This window comes from Nelumbo lutea, chromosome 8 (genome assembly GCF_056320005.1).
Source record: "Nelumbo lutea isolate HS-2025 chromosome 8, American lotus-T2T, whole genome shotgun sequence".
Classification (NCBI taxonomy): Eukaryota; Viridiplantae; Streptophyta; class Magnoliopsida; order Proteales; family Nelumbonaceae; genus Nelumbo; species Nelumbo lutea.
The window spans coordinates 28,406,634-28,424,243 of NC_142691.1; the positions used below are offsets into that span (position 1 = coordinate 28,406,634).

The 17,610-nt window shown below is 36.4% G+C and overlaps 1 protein-coding gene across 5 annotated transcripts; it reads left to right on the top strand.

Annotated features, from left to right (window-relative positions):
* Positions 1–1,705: 1,705 nt before the first annotated feature.
* Positions 1,706–17,173, top strand: LOC148843603 (uncharacterized). Of its 5 annotated transcripts, XR_016103753.1 has the most exons (17): positions 1,706–2,064; positions 2,502–2,819; positions 2,918–2,997; positions 3,504–3,604; positions 3,756–3,878; positions 9,527–9,596; positions 10,069–10,155; positions 10,254–10,319; positions 10,452–10,544; positions 10,707–10,763; positions 10,889–11,017; positions 11,098–11,188; positions 11,616–11,704; positions 14,746–14,893; positions 15,275–15,468; positions 15,761–15,881; positions 16,749–17,173. XR_016103753.1 is itself a non-coding variant. In XM_088959661.1 (15 exons), the coding sequence occupies exons 2-15, from the start codon at positions 2,597–2,599 to the stop codon at positions 16,852–16,854; spliced, it is 1,509 nt and encodes a 502-aa protein (XP_088815787.1). In that variant the 5' UTR covers positions 1,706–2,064; positions 2,502–2,596; the 3' UTR covers positions 16,855–17,173. The 5 variants fall into 5 exon arrangements, 1 of the variants encoding a protein (XP_088815787.1); XR_016103752.1 differs by lacking the exon at positions 15,761–15,881; XR_016103750.1 differs by lacking the exon at positions 14,746–14,893.
* The last annotated feature ends 437 nt before the right edge of the window (positions 17,174–17,610 follow it).

Genomic DNA, 17,610 nt, shown 5'->3' on the forward strand with positions numbered 1-17,610 from the left:
ATACCATTTTTGCTCCTAAAAAGCACAAATAACCACTTTGTTTTTCTCTATAGTCTGTGTTTTACTAAAACATCCCCTAATAAAACCTATCATATAGTTTGTGTTTTACTAAAGCATGCCCTATATTTTGCAATCAATTTACTTAATTGACCTATATATCAATTTACTTAATTAACCTTCCATTAGATGAAAGTGGAAAACAACAATTTTAACTCTAACGTCCATTCAAATAAACTTAATCAAAAGAAACTAAAAGCAAAAATACCATTTTTACCCCTAATAAAGAGCCATGGTTTTCAAAATCGGACTAGAAAAACTGGGAATCTGTCAGGTGACCGGTTCCGTTTTTCCAAAAAATCAGATTTTTTCCCAAAACCGTTGATTTTGGTCAACAAATCGCTGACCTGAGCGGTTAACCGTCCGAACGGTTTTGACCATTTTAATTTTTTTTGTCAAAATGAGCTGACCGTTTAGTTTGAATGATCGGACCATTCGGCCCAGGAATTGGACCCCTGACCAATTCATTCTCCGTGTTGGTTTTAAAAACCATGCAAACAACCACTCTATTTTTCTCTATTTGGTCCATTTTGTTTCTTATATGAAAAAGTGTTAGGGGTACTTCTAGAATAAATAACCATAGATCCATACCCTTGGATATTTTCTCACTCAAAGGGTATCTTTGGAATAAACAACCATGGGTTTGTGCCCTTGAACATTTTCCACTTAATTTAGGTGATTATGTTATTATTTTCAAATGGTAAAATAAATAGTTTTTAATAAAAGATCGGTTAAGTAAACATTTGTAAATTATAAGGGGTGTTTTAATAAAATAAAACTATATGACATATTTCATTAAATTTGTGAAACTATATAAGGGGTGTTATAATAAATTAACCTTTTTTCTATTTATCGTACAAATGAAGAAATAAAAAAAGTGACTTTTTTTTTTTTGAAAAAAAACAAAACATATATTATAACAAGAAAGATGTACAAAATCTTCAGCACCAAGTGGGAGAGCTTAAGAAAGTGACTTCTTAGTTATTTGATCCAACACAACCGTGATGTGACCTCTAGTTCAAATAAATAAAATTAATATGATGCATTTACATCCCTACATTTGGGAGAACTTACATGCGGTGGCTTTCAATTTTGGGAGGTGAGGCCCACCTCCCACTTAAAAAGCGTACAAGCAATCATATCCTTTAGTTACGGGGGGCCTACTTCATCCTACCATCCTTTGTCATTATAATACTACCCGCACTACCGAATCATTCTCTTTCATTTGTTACATTACATGGATGTCCGAGTAATATTCTCCTCTTGTTTCTAAAATTGCTTCTACCCATAAAAAAAGTTTCCAAAATTGTTGGTTCAGTCCTGTCGGAGTACATCTCAACCGTTCACTTTCCAAGGAAAACTGCGATACGTAGTTTCCAAGGACCACCCACTACCGTTGACTACATCACTTTAATCGTGCGGACGTTGTTAATCCAATAGCACAACGAGAATTTGGGTGGGTACTCTTCTTCGTTCCGCGAGCCGAGCAGCGAGTCACGGTTCACGGATCCTGCGCTCTCGGACACCGTGCCGGTGGGATCCATGACCATGAGGAGGGCCAAATTGGTATTTGGATCCGTTTCGAACCGAACCCGAAACCGACGTAGGACGTTGATTATGCAGTTCTCAACTTCTCATTGAAGTAGGCGATGGCACCTGTCTCAGCTGGGACCATCAATTCCAAAACGTAACTAGTAAACGAGAGAAAATAGAACTCCAGCAAACAATCGAAGTTCGTCCGTCCAGCGTGGAGATGGAGTGAGTCAAACAGTGAAAAACCACGTTTTTTTTTTTCTTTAAAAGGGGAATCTGAAAGCAAGCAATCTATGTCTCTCTGCGTCGATTAATCTGAAAACTAGGGTTGATTCGGCATCAGGCTGCCTTCCAAGGATAATAAGAAAAAACAAAAAATATAGATAATTAAAAAGAGATATTTCTTTGATTTTTATTCGGAACTTTATAGCTGTGGATGGTCGTCTGGTCTTCCGGGGACCGCTAGAGAATCTGGTACGTAATTCTTTTGATTTTTCTTTATTATTTTCTTCATTGATCGAGCAGGTTTAATTTTTCTGGACACGATTTGCTTTCTTTCTATTTTGCTATTTGGTGTTAAAGGGAGATGGGATTAAAAGGAACTTTTGTGATAATGATGGAATTTTATTGTCATTCAAGGTTGATTTTTGGTGATTGTGTAGCTCTGTTTTTTGGTTTAGATTATAAAGAAACTATTCTTCTTTTTTTTTTTTTCTTTTCCTTTTTGTATCATCATTTCGGTATTAAATTTTGGATTAGTTAGAAGTTACTTTCGGTGATTGTTCATCTTTTTCCTTTTTCACGTTGGCACGAATTTTATGTTTTAATTTAGAAAGGTTCCCATTTTTTATGACTGGCGATGAATTAACATTGGATGTTATTTTGTTGCTTTTTGTGTCTCATTGTTGCAGCGCGTAATTTGGAAGCTGCCTGAGTAGTCTATCAGAAGCTATAGTTATTTATATTGGATAAGTTTGTACAGATTCTTTTGAGTATTTGATTGAAGATGAGAACTATAACTCGAGCTGTTCGCCATGTTCGGGCTGCTTCACGGCTTCGTGAAAGAGATAATTTTCTTAGTAGTTTCTCGAGAAGGCAAAGAACCTTGGTCAATCCAGTTTCAGTTAGTACCTACCGAGGATCGTATATTGATGAAATCGGTGGATACTCACAACCCGTTATGATATCAAGAACTCTGTGCAACCCTGCTGCCAGAGACACCAGTGGAGGTTTGTATTCCCGCTACAACTTAATTAGTAAATCTTCGAACATACAAAACACAAATTTGTCATTGTTGTTGAATTTCACTTGGACAGTTCGATTGCAGATGTTGGAAAAGCAGGTCCTCTTGTAGAGTATGAGCGAAGAATTGCTGCAGGGGAACTTGTGGATGGCGATAGTTGTCAGGTAAATTTATCAGTCTCCAACGGATCTTTCATATTTCTGTTGAAGTTTGTAACAAGTTTTTGAGAGAATGAATCTGGAATTGATTTTTATTTTTTATTAAGTGTTATTGGTTGCTTACATCCTTCTAATAGGCATATATGCCATCAACTCAGACTGTCCAATAATGGGTGATTCCTACAGCATCTTCAAAATCACAACAGTGATGATCTTAAATATGTGATGACAATGGTTTCCTTTTTCCTTTTCTTTTACTTTTCTTTTATATGAGCTATTCTCATGATGGCAATTTCAAAAATAAACAGGTAGCCAATTAAAAGGATCCCATTGGTGTGATTTTGAGACATGGGGATCACCCATCAATTTGAAGGTTTGCACCAAAGTGCTAGCTATATGTTTAAAAGTTGCCTGTACCATTCACTGAATTATATGAGATTCTCAAGAGGCCTTATTGCTCAATGGTTTTTGCTGTCCTTGTTGGGAAAATATTCTTACAGCAATGTTTGCAGGTTGGAACCTTGAGAGAACTTCAAAGACTATATGATAGGCTTGTTGAATCTGCTGATGCCTGTCAGCTGGATCGCTATGCAGCTTCTGATAAATCTTCAAGGTGTACCATCCATTATCTCATTACCCTATCTTGCCACTTTCTTTACTCCAGGCCAGAACTTTTTTTTTTTAAAGGAAAAATATTTAGTTTATTTTTTCTTTCTACATCCATGTCCTGTTCTGTAGTGACTGTGCATTCCATCTTGTTCCAGGAGTAGGTGGTTGTGGTCCAGATTCATTCCGCAGTTTTCGTACTCACCTGTCAAAGGACTTTACCTCTATGGGGGAGTGGGAACGGGGAAGACAATGCTGATGGACTTGTTTTTTGAACAATTGTAAGTTTGGTATACCTCTATGATTGCTTCGTCCATAGAACCCCAAAGCAAATTAACATTGGGAAGGGGAATGGGTTTGTATTCAAAAAAGATAATTTTAGTATACTAAATTGTACCATTCCTTTCCCATTTTGATCAAAAATATATGTCCTTTCAAGCTAAAGCAGATCCAATACTAGCAAGGGGCCCCTGCTTCTCAGGAAAAATGAGAAGGGAAATGGTACTGGCTACCTCTAAATATTGTTATATTAAAAAATGATTTTTTATCCTCTTGAAGACATATTTGTTACATATACAAAACTTACAGGACTTATACCTTAGCTATAAGTCACCCCAGAATTCAAACATGTAAATGTAGCTCAGTGACTGAGAAATCAGTCAATTCGGTGTTTGTAATGGGGGGTCCTTAGGAGTCAGGCCTGCCTTATTGTTGGCAGGTTTCTGTTTTGTACTCTTAAAGTTTTAGTCTAATAAATTTACCTTACCTTTTCAAAAAAAATTATACAAAAAAAAATTCACATCTAAAATTAAAAAAAGAACAAATGAAATTTATATTAAACCAACAATAAGTTTTTATATTAGACTAATAGTGAATTATACAAATTTACAAATCTAATAGAGATCCCTTTGATCAACTGGTCATTTCCTTTGTGTCCAGAAGCTGCAAAATAGCATGGTACTACTATTTTTTTTTTTTGAAAAGGTAAGGCAAACTTTTATTAATAATGAGAAAAGAGAATGATACAGGTCTCTCATCTTAGAATCTTAGGCTGCACAAAACCAGTTACAAGATACAAGAGCTGTAGAACTTATCCACTACAATATAGTTTATCCTTTTCCACCCCCTCTTCTACCTTCTTGCTAGGTGGAACCTCTGTGAAGGGTCCTATTGCAAAGAAAATGATCCTCTGTGACTCCAAAGGTGGCACATATTATAGGGGGATAAGTTCTGTCTTTCAAAGGAAAAACATTAAAAAATAAAAGAATACAAGGAAAAGTAAATAAATCAATATCTATATGTATGCTCAAATTGATGCCCACCTACCACCTCAGTCCCTGAAATTGTCATAAGTGACTCCGGAATGGGGGCTCAAGTGGATGCTCAAGTACACCCCACCCACCACCTCAACAATCATTCAACTTTGTTGATCAACATTACAATGGGGGCTATTTAGCTTGAAAAACCTTGTAATCCTTTGTTTCCATCCAAACTAACAATGAGTAAAATGCAAGCTGCTTCAGAAAATCTTAAACAAATAACAAAGCTAGTTTATCTTTTTTGATGGTTCTCCAAGTACAGCATGAAATGAAACTTATTGGAGTGATAACCTGTGTAGTTGTATGATCAAAGTAGACAGGTTCCTTAGGTGTATCTACCAAATGAATTATAGTCAGATGGGTTGAGACTGCTTTTAAACAATGAACAGGTCATGTTCAGAGTATAATTGTATGAAAAAAGAAGAAAGTTAATAAAACATTATAACGGAAAAACACAGTAGCTCAGATGATTGAAATGCCAAATGCCCAATCCTTTCCACTGTAAATTCCAGGTATTTACCTTGGATGACTAATACTTGAGCTTAAGGCCTAAATATATAATAGTATAGGGAAAGTGAATGAAAACCAGGAAAGTAGAACTACCATTGACTCATAGAGCAGGGCATTAAGGAAAACAACAAAATAAAATTTGTACAAGAAATGGATGAAATGATCATTATGACATGTAATGGATGCATAACCTGAATTTCCATTTCCAAGCAAGCAGTTCATATACCCAAGAGAAATGATCTTCATTGCAATATATCTAAGACTTTGATTGTACTAAATTGTAACCCTCATCTCCACCAGTGATGATTGGGAAAAGTAGAAAATCCACACCTTTCTTCTCCACTGAGTCTCTCTCTCTGACAGCAATGTGTTTCCATTTTTTTTCTGGCACTCCTTTACTGAAATGGCTGAACTGAATGACTTATTGCTTGTTTATGCATTAAGAAGAACTGAAGAAAAAATGAACACACTATTTTCTGTTGATGATTATAACTTGAAAAGGTACTTAGAAATATGGTATTCAAGCTTGTCAAACACCACAACGTTTATGCATCCTATAGATCCATTGATTCCTTAAGATTGAGATGCAACACACTATACGTGGCATATATTGTGGGAATTGGTCTATAGTCTATACCATCCAACATTTTTTATTGGTCTCTAACCATAATTATGTTATAATTCATAAAAGTAAAGAAAATATATATAACCATAGAAACAGAATACTAAATAAAGAGACATCAATAGTCAAAATTTTAAAGCCTCACAAACCACATAGGTGATATATAAAAGATGGTCTTCAATTCAAAATAAAGCAGGGAATGCCCCAAATCAAATGAAATAAATTAGTGAAAAACTAATAGGCTTACATGGTTTCTTTATAATATATTACTCATCATTAGGGAAGTCAGAGCTTTGGTGTCCATTCTGAATTTGTCATTTAGGTTGATACCAAGGTGAACAAACTATATGGTCTGCAGTCTAGCAAGAGCAGGTGTGAGCAAATATGACCCAGCACCAGTTATTGTTCCAAAAGGGATCCATAGGTATCTTTATGCATACATGAAGGGCCACATATTGTTCCTCAAACAACATCCCAAGGACTAATGCGATAATAGGTGGCAACTAAATAGGTGACTTGTGAAGAAATTTTTAAGAATGCTAGAAATTTCTGGTCAAGAGCATCCAATCTAGATATGTTCAAGACCGAGTTATGAGTCTCTCACCAAATTAGATACTTTCTTTGAGTTCCAAGATATTACAATTGTAGGCTTCACTTGATGCATTCAGCAAACAACTACAACTATAGTTTACGGGTGTAGGAGTACTAGAGTAGATATATTGCCACAGCGTCGCATAAATCTGCTACCATCCTTTAGTTCTAGAGCTTCAGGACTTGCAATGCTCTGAGTTTGTGAACTATTGAATCCTATGGAGGGATTTGCCAAAGTGTGGTCTCACAATGCTTGTTGTAGTCGTGAAATGGTGAATCTCACAGTAAGACTCACGAAAACCTAGTCTCATGTTACATGTGAGAGTTCTAGCAGTTCAGATTCCACCACATGGTGAGATTGTGTAGGAGATAGGGAAAACCATGTGGGATACTACCTGGTCCCCTCTGGATACGTGTCTCCACCCGAGGTAGCCTAGGATTTGCATCTGTATTTAACAACTTTTAGAACATTCTGGAATATTCAGGGGATAATTAAACCCACATGGACAACTTTTCTCTATAATTAGGGGATTTTATCTCCTTAGAGAGGACTTATCTGAAGCATTCTCTCTTTCAGCTGATTCCCTATAACCCTTTTTACCGCCACATCATCCTTGGCATCTGAACCCAATTTTCAGAACCTTACAAACCATCGTTGTCTAATCTTCTTACAACAGGGCAACAAACAAATAATTGTATTAAGACCTTGATGGAAAAAAGAAGTTTCAGAATGGGGGTGTCTTCAGAGATGTAAGGGGCAGTATAGTTGCTTTGTTCTCTGGTCCTGTTGGTGAGGGGGACTCAATCCGAGCTAAGTTTCAAGCTGTTTTGCAGGGGGTACACTTGGCTAGAGAGTTGAATATTGATAAACTAGTCATTGAAGGGGACTCGAAGCTGGTGATTAGGTGGAAAAGGAATCCAGACGCTGTTGTTTGGACCTATAAGGAAGCTGTGAAGAGGTTTAAGTGGTTGACCTCCAGTATGACAGTAAGGATTCAGTGGGAAAGGAGATCGGCTAATGGGTTAGCTGACTGTCTGGCTAAGCAAGGGTTGCATAGGGATCATCTTTTCTGGGCTAAATTGTAATTTACTTTTGTTTTTGAGGCTGCACCTTGCGCCTTCATGTGGGAAGCTCATTGTACAAGTTGTTTCTGCTTAGTTTTAATAAAAGTTCCCTATTACCTATCAAAAAAAAAAAAAAAAAAAAACAAAAGGAAGTTTCAGAAGTAGTATGGTATTCAAAATTTAAAAAGAAATCTTCATAATTCATAAATACATCTTGATGTTTCCAGTTTTCACCAATAAAGCACAAGAATACATTGATACCTCATATTGAAGGTACCTACAAGTAGATTCAAGGCAAGCTTTAAGTCCCTTAAACTCAAAAGGAAACATGTGGTTACATGAATACCTTTTCATAGTGAAATCTCAGAGCACAAATATACATTGATACCCAGTTATTTAAAAGGCACACCTCAGGCGTGCCTAGGCGCACAGGCGAGGCATATTTTGGGGTATGCGCCTCGCCTAGGTCCTAGGTGCACAGGCAAGGCGCATTTTGGGGTATGCGCCTCGCCCAAGTCCTAGGCGCACCCCTTTGAAAAGGTGCGCCTGGTGCGCCTAGGCATGCGTCTGATGCACCTTGCACCTCAGCCCAGGCGAGCGCCTTTTTAAAATTTTGCGCTTTTTGCTTTTTTTTGAGACTAATGGCTGGGCTGGGGGAGAATTTCAAACCCTAACATAGACTTGTTCGGGCTTGCCTCGAGGGGCGTAGTACAAAGGCGACTCATAGTATCAAGAATGCAATATGTTTTACATCACATTAGCAACTTGAAGTAATGCAATTAAGTTAAAAAAGAGATTGTGGGTTTTACATGCTTGAAAATGTTTTATATGTTTGCTTTTATTTTTAAATTTTCATTTGAATACGCTTTACATGTTATGTTTATGTATTTTAATTTTAGATAATTGGTTTTTTAAAACATTTATTTTAAAATTTATGTTTATATTTTTTATTAACATTATGTTTAATATTTATTGATTTTTTTTGCAATTTTTTGGCATTTTTTGGAATTTTCTGACTTTTTATTTTTTATTTTTTGCCTTTTTTTTGTAGTTTTGCGCCTTTCTTAAAAAGGCGCACGCCTCGCCTTGCGTTTTGTGCCTCAGGCACAAATTAGCCCTTGCACTTTTAAAACACTGTTGATACCTGGAACTCAAAAGAAGTTTCAGAAGTAGTTGGCATTCAAAATTGAAAAAGAAATCTTCATAAATACATCTTGATGTTTCTAGTATCCACTAACAGAGCACAAATATACATTGATGTTTCGTATTGAAGGCACCTACAAGTACCTTCCACTATCCGAGGAGAAGCTTGCCAAGCAAGCCACTCCCCAGTCCCCCCCATGCCCCCCTCCATGTGCTTGGGCTGGCTGTTTCATTTTCCATGTGCAGAAATGCTTCAATTTTCTTGAACGCTTGATGCTCCCACATGTATTTTCCTTTTATCAAATCCTTACACAGCCATGTATCGGTGTTTCCTGCAGCCCCTTACAGAATATGGATACATATGTAAGAGAAATTACAGAACCTTGCTCCCTCACCTATGGGATTGTTTCCGTTTTTCTTTGGTGCCCATCTTTTCATTTTAATGATCATATCCACAGTGGGAGATAGCAGAATTGGAATGTTACTCTTTCCCATTTGTTTCTTTGGAATGTTTGAGAGACCGATTGCAATCACCATCTCTGGATATTTAAGTATAATACCAAAACCTTCAAAGAATTCAAAGACCTATTTGTTGGTCACTTTTTTATTTTCATTTTGTTCAATTCTGCAGAATTTGAATTTGCAAATTGTTTTTTACTTGTATTTTTCACCTGCTCAGGCCAACTAGCTGGAGGAAAAAGAGAATCCATTTCCATGACTTTATGTTAAATGTCCATAGCCGCCTTCAGGTAAGAAAACAGATCTTTGAGTTTTCTGTTATGGTGATCTATGCATCACTATAGGAATACTTGAGTCTTATGTCCATGCAATATGATGCCCACAGAAAATGCTTTTTTGGAATGTTTGGTTATAGGTGGGAAGCCACATTAATACCATTATAAAAGTAATTCTAGTTCGATAGTCCTCCATTCTCAACTGTCCAATGTTTCAGACTGCCAGTAACCTTTTTCAGCCACCAAATTTCTCCTTATCTTTGCTTTTGACTGGCTGGCTGAGATGGTTGCAGGTTGCATCCTCTTGGTTGGCTATGGTTTCATCCAAGAAGGCATCAAAGATGAAGTCCTCTTGTCTCTGTTATCATAACAGAGCAAGTTTCTGCACTTTGTTCATAGTGTCAACTTTCACATTTCTCTTGTAGACCCAAAATGGCTTTGCATTATGCATATGTAACCAATAAACTTGAACTCTGTACAATTGCAGAGGCACAAAGGTGTGACGGATCCACTTGAAGTTGTCGCAGGAGAGATATCAGATGAGTCTATCTTATTATGTCTTGATGAATTCATGGTGAGTTCAGATAGCGTTGTAACCATGCTTAGTTATCTTGTATGGTAGCAAACAGTTTCTGCATTTGTTCAATTTCTTGCTCATGAGACTTATTACAGGTGACTGATGTTGCTGATGCATTGATATTGAACCGACTTTTTAGACATTTATTCACCAATGGTGTTGTAAGAAGTTTATATCCTTCTCTACATTCCAGACCTTTCCACTATTCCTTGAATACAACATTATCCTTTTGATTGTCTGCTTGAAAAATTCGTCAATCTTATGTTGTGTAAATTCTGAATTTTGGAGATTAGGTTCTTGTTGCCACTTCAAATCGTGCTCCAGATAACCTTTATGAAGGTGGCCTGCAAAGGGATCTTTTCTTACCATTCATTTCCACTTTGAAGGTACTTAACAGATATTGTTTTGATTATTGAATGACTAAGAGATTTGCATTTACATTTGTTATTATTTGATGATTGCATTATTTCCAGAATAATGTTACTATTCTTCCTCCCCTTCTTTGAATATTTCGCCTTTACTTACATCTTGTTATTTTAATGGCACAGGAAAGATGTGTAGTTCATGAAATTGGTTCCTTTGTAGACTATAGGAAAATGACTTCGGTAAAATATTTGTTCCAATTATGGATATATTTGACTGAAAAACTTTTCTATTTTAAGCCTCTAAGTCCTTTTTCCTTTTTAGTACTAATTTGATTTTTTTTTTTCATGTCCATACACTTCTGTAGGCTAGGCAAGGTTTTTATTTCACTGGAGATATGTCGTCAGGTCATCTTAAGGAAAAGTTTCATCAGTTAATTGGGGAACAAACAGCAACTCCACAAGAGGTGGAAGTTGTTATGGGAAGAAAATTGCAGGTTATAAAAGGAACTTTTCTCACAATTATTGCTTCACTTTGTTCTATGGCAGTTCATACCAAGTTCTGCTTTCTTTCCAGGTTCCACTTGGAGCCAATGGATGTGCATATTTTCCTTTTGAAGATCTCTGTGACAAACCTCTAGGAGCAGCGGATTATTTTGGATTATTCAGTGAGTGTAATCTAGAGTTTGTCCTATTTTATGATTTTTTTTAAATATCAGAGAAAGAGATGGTTTATGGCTTGAGTCCTGTAAGATCACCTATGGTGTATTAAGAGACAGGGAGGTCTGCGACCAACTTTTCAATTGGGCAGACCCTCTTGTCTTTATGGTAGAAGTTTAAGCCAATATAATAATCATGTAAAGTAATTTACATGATTATTTTATCATGTAAACTAATTGTGGTTTTTTTCTGGATATATCACCATTTTGTATGCTTCTTTTTTCGTAATGTTTACCGAAAACGAATTTCTGAAAAAGAAATGGGAAATGTCTGAATTCTTTATTTGTTACATATGGTTTGATGCATATCTTAATGGTTTTGATATTCTCTTAATGCCATGATTATTTATTTAGTTTCATTTTTTTTTTCTGCCAGAGAATTTTCATACCTTGGCATTGGATGGTGTGCCGATTTTTGGGCTCCACAATAGGACAGCAGCTTATCGGTTTGTGACTTTAGTTGATGTCCGTCACAGTTCTTCTCACTGCATATCAACTATTGTTTTAGATCTATGAGACTACTTGCAATTTGAAAGGACTGTGCTTCCCATTCCTGATGCTACCAAATCGTTGAGATTGACCATATGTGTTTGCATGCTTGCTACTTGTTTAGTCCTATCATGTGGAATTGGATTATGTGCTATATTTATTGCTGTTTAATTATCACAATACAACATTGTAGGCTGCTCTGCATCAACACCAAGCGCTCCTAGAAGAGATTATAGCTAGAGCGGCTCAAAGACACCATGAGCCACAGATCTATATTCGGTGTCTAAACTTGACTTGGCCACCATTGACTACTTACTTTTATAGGAGACTAGTACAAAAATCTGAAGTGGACTGCCTATCATCCAAACATCCTACCTAGCTTGCATCAGTATAGGCCTCCAATTTGACATGTCCATGATTGACACACAATACATCTCAACCTATATGTGTCGCCTAAGGAGCATGAACATATTGGCTTACCATACTTACTGCATAGCATGTCACTAGCCATGTCGTGCATAAGCACAACGATTTTCCCACTAGTCTCTGATACCTCCCCACATCTTTAAACCAATTCCCCATCAAAAGCATTAACCCTATGATTTTGATCAATTGGAGTATCAACTAGTTTCACTTTAAGCTTCCTTATTTCTTGTAGTAAGTCCAAGACATATTTACGCTGAGAAATAAAGATCCCATGTTTAGACCTTGCCACATTAATTCCTAGAAAGTATTTGAGTTCTCCTAGATCTTTTATCTCAAATTCATGTCGCAAGGATTTCTTAAGAACATCTATCTTCTCAAGATCATTGCCTATGACAACAATATCATTAACATAAACTATAAGGACCGTTAACAATGATCCTCTACTTTTCACAAAGAGAATGTGATAGGACTATTGTCTATATAACCAAATTTGCTCAAAGCCCCTTTCAATCTATCAAACCAAGCTCTAGGCGATTATTTCAAACCATATAATGAGTTTCTCAGTCTGCATACCTTCTTACTATCAACACCATTGTAGAATCCTATTGGCCAGTCCGTATATACCTCCTCCTGCATGTCCTCATTCAGAATGTAGAAAAGCATTCTTAACATTAAGCTGAAATAGGGGCCAAGAAAAGATGGCAGCAAGTGAAGGAAGCATATGAATTAAACTCATTTTTGCCACAAGTGCAAAGGTCTCAAGATAGTCAATACTATAGGTCTATGTCTATCCCTTTGCAACCAATCTTGCCTTGTACCTCTCTATACTACCACCAGCCTTGTGCTTCATTGTAAACAGTGTTTAAAAGGCATGGAAGGGTATGCTTGGAGGTGCACATCCAAGCAAGGCACCCTAAAATACTCTTAAAGTGTAAGCCAAAGGCGTTGGCACCTCTGAGGCATACGCCTTAGGTGCAAGGGGCATACACCTCTTACGCCTTCTTCCTAAGGCATGCTAGAGGTGTACACCTCATGTGCCTCATGCACATCTCATATAAAAAGACAGAAAAAAAGAAAGAAAAAAAGAAAAGAAAGGAAAGAAATGGAAAAGAAAGGGAAGGGAAGGAAAAAGAAAGAAAGAGAAGAAAAAAGAGAAAAGGAAGAAAAAAAAGGGGAAGGGAGCCATATAGTTCTCCTGCACCCATTTTGCATGTGATGCACTTGCATCCTTTGGCTTTGTCGTGTTCCCAGTGATATACCCCACCTTCTTGTATCAATAGCTATCCTTGTAGATTGAGCCCATTCCAAGTAGTTTGTAGTTTGTACCATTCAATTTCACTGTAGTTGTTAACCCCACATTCTGGGTGTCTCCAATACTTGTCAGAATCATCCCGTGATCAATGGAACACATTTTATCACTCCCACCAGCATCCATGGCTTCACAAACAATTTCAAGCACCAAATAAAGGTAATAGGAATACTCCTGGACCTAATTGACCTGAGTATGAGGTTGTTCCAAGGCAAAACCAATAACCCTGGATCATGGTAAAAGGGAGAAGCTCCAATCAATCTCTCCAGATACACCAAAACAAGCTTCTTATTAGATTGATCTCACCCACAAAATAAAACTAATCAAATCAGATCGAAAAATTCCAAGGGAAAGTTTGGAGAAAAATCTGCTTTGAAACCGTAACCTGGGAAGAGATAAACAGGTCCACCGATCACTCCAGTAAAGTCAAAAAGCTGCCCTGGCAGCAATTGATTCTCCATTAGGAGTCAAGCAACTCCTGAAAAGTCGGTCACCTCTTCAAAAAGGATCCCAAAATTCAATTCTATCAAAATCCTTACTTTCCTTTCTTTGATCTTCTTGTTTTGGGCAGTAATCTAGGTCTGACACCTTGGACAGCAGAAAGAAACAACCGAACCTAAGAATTAGGCACAAAAACCGAGGGTGATCAGTCTTCTTTCTATTCCATGCAGTTGGCTGATCCTAAACTAGCATGAAGCCATACCAAAAGCTCCTAGCTAAGTTCTGATAACAAGTAGAATTATGTAATCTGTGAAGAAATAGAAATAAAAGAAGAAAACTAAGCAGAAAATAGGTTTCAGCAGTAGAATAGAAGAGGAAGGAGAAGAGGAGAATAGAGGAGAAAAAGGGGGAGCCAAAAAAGCATTGGGCTGCCCCATTCTATCTGTATTTATACTTAACTATGAAGTGGATGTACAAAGACAAATATGCCCCTCATAGGGCGGCTGTTAAAAGAAACAAAGAAAAGCACTATTGACCAAGGCCTAACAACTGTAAAGGCATTACAGAAATAAATAGGGCTCAAAGAGGGATGAATAGTCAATGCTAGGAAATTATATTTATTTATTGATGCCTAATAGTTTGTCTGGTGAAGTTTAAAACATGAATTTGGTTGGCAAATAAGAACTACTGCACTTTTCATCCTTTATCTGAATCATGACCATGATGTTTCATGATGCTTATGGTGTTAATTTTAAAAGATCTAGTCTACTTGATTCTCAGCATGTGCTATTTTCAGGTAATAACATTTGTTGTCTCTCATGCTCTTTATTTTATTGTGTAGGCCTCATTTCATTAGGCAATATACCAGACAACTAAGAAAAAGGCGATTACACAAATGTTGGTCCCATCTATCTGGAGTCTTGTGAGGGGTTCACTGGATGTGAACTTAACTTTCGGCATCTTTTTGCGCAAAGTGGCTTCTCTTAGACGTGAACCCATGTTCTTATGCTTGCCAGCCTGAGATTTTACCATTTAACCAAGCAATGGCCTCTAGTATACTAGATAATATCTTATATTATATAGTTAATCACAAAGGAAATAACGTAAGAAGCAGCAAATCATATGCAAATTAATAAAGAGAAACTATCTTATATTAATTATACTGGACAATTTAAGTTAATGAAAATGTCATCCTTCATTTAACTCTTCTTAGAATGACCATTGCCAAAAAATCTGTTTTAGAAATTTTATAATTGGGTCATTTATTATGCAAGTTAATTTTTCATCATTATTATTTATTATGCAAGTTATTTCGATTATAACAAGCCAAAATGACCTTTTTCTCCCCTTTTTTTTGTAATGTTTAACAGGTGATGTATGAAAACAGGGCCAGACTATTGTGTACGGCTGAGGGGGCTCCAACTGAGCTTTTTGAAAGAATAGTTACCATCTCTGATGCCCAAAACATGGCACCTAGAACCTCTTCCAGATCAAGGAAAAATGACGATTTTGACCTTTGTGTGGACAATGAATTGGGATTTGCAAAAGATCGTACCATTAGTCGGTATGGTTCCATGCCATAAAACAGTTGCTTAGTTTCTGCAGAGCCATAGTTTATCTTGATGATTTCATGGTTTCAAGAAGTTTCTTTCTAAGTGGAAACTGTGTACTTTCTATAACTCCTGCTTTTATTACCATCTAGAAATCTATCGCTCCTTCAACATTTGAATGGTGCAACAATAATTTCTTTAATTTAAGCCTTATATAATTTATAATTTCTACATATGATTGAGTGCTGGACATATAAAATACTCTACAATACAGGATAAGCTAAAATGCTTGTCTGTGGTGTGCAGGGCACAAAAGAAAAGTGGCATGATTTTATTTATTTGATCCTGAGATGGGGGATGCTTCATGATAAAATCCAAGTTGCAGTTTTACTGTTAACTTTTGACATATTAGACTGCAAATGGATTGGTATGTATCAGAGGAAAAAAAAGCTGCAAATTCTTAGCAGCCATGACTTTTAAAGGTGGATAACAAATCCATATCTCACGGTTCACTTCAGCAACCACTCTGACAAAATTCCTATCCACAAATGGAATAGGACTTTTGGTTATACCGGGCTCTACTTACAATGAACTATGAACTCTTTGACATGCATGTTCTACTTGTTGAAAAATAGCATGATATTGTAATTGACATGTTGATTAACTACAGCTTTTCAATCAATGGGAAACTTGGACAATAAATATGGAAAGAAAGAAATCTTCATGTAGAGGGCAAAACATTCTTAACTTATTCATTTTTCTTCTCATATAATCTGATTCTACTGATGTTTGCCAATTTCATGGGTGTGGAACCATTGAGTGGCAGAACTTGAGCAGTGTTATACCCGTCATTCCAAAAGAATGATGATTCTTTGCCTTACATAAATTTGATTCAAGTGTTTATCCTCAAAGTTGATATATACTTTTCTGATGAAAAAAATCCTGTCATTTTCTAAATGGTACTTGGAACAATACTTTCCAGTTGCTTCTTCTGTCTTTGCCTTTTAATCAACTCAACTAAGAATTATATTAGTTTAAAAAATTGTCAGTTGACCATTTTCTAAATGGTATATGCCCATTCTTTCTTAATATAAATAAAATTTCATAGTTACCGATAAAAAAGAAAAGGAGAATAAAATTAGTTTAATAAAATACAAGCTTGCTATCCTGCCTCAGTTGTTTAGTCCCTAACTATTATTATTATTATTATTTTTAAATTTGGTTTCAAAACAATGTTAAAGATTGTGGACATTTTCTGCTCGTGTATCTGTTGATAACTTCAGGAGTGCTGCAGGTTAACAGAGATGAATAGCAGCGAGTACTTAGAGCAGCATGCTGCCATGTTGTCAGAGAAGCAGTTTGCGCAGGAAGAAATCAAGGAGGATGCTTTACAAGCATGATTCCAAGAAAAATATAACCCCCACCAAGCGCAAGTGATTTATTTCCATTGACAATGTTGTCTGTATTGTGAATTAGAGGTTTACTACTTAGCAACCCTGGTGTGTTGGTGATTTCCATGGTAGACTGACTTGAGTCAACTGAAAAAAGAAGTAATTTATTGTATCAACATTTAGCTTACTCCGAGTGATTCCTTGTCATTAATAATGCTTAGTCTATGGTTGGCAATGTGGGACAGCTTGGATGATGCCCAGCTACATACACAAATATTGTAAAAGCTGATTTGAGGTTATTGAATAAAATTGAAAGGAATCTTTTTTTTTCCCTGTACCAGCCACTTGGCGTGGTAATAACCTTGAGCTGTATTTTTCTTTCAAGTTGTGTTTATAAATATAAATCCTCCATAGTTATCATTGTTTTCTTTCGGTAAAACCATAATTTTCATTGTTTAAGATGCAACTTAGTAAACCTGCATCATAGCCAGAGATGCTGGAGCTTGTTGAAGCTATGACCATCTAATTGAAGCAATCACCCATTCTTTAGTAAGCTGGGAGATATTTTCATGTTGGGAAAAGAACTATAATTCAACAAGCATTTTATCATGGAGCACTGATTTTGCATTATAACTTGTATATGTGGCATTAGTAACAAAGAATCAATATTTTGAGCTAGTGAATGATGAGAACTAGAGCATGGGCTGATCAAACTTAGCTGCCTCGCATTGAGCCATATGGATTCGTTGTATTGCTTCCTCTGCT

Coding starts and splice junctions, on each gene's coding strand:
- LOC148843603 (XM_088959661.1), top strand. CDS start 2,597: ATGAGAACTATAACTCGAGCTGTTCGCCATGTTCGGGCTGCTTCACGG. Junction 10,156..10,253: donor TATGTCTTGATGAATTCATG/GTGAGTTCAGAT, acceptor GACTTATTACAG/GTGACTGATGTTGCTGATGC. Junction 10,764..10,888: donor ACTATAGGAAAATGACTTCG/GTAAAATATTTG, acceptor ACACTTCTGTAG/GCTAGGCAAGGTTTTTATTT.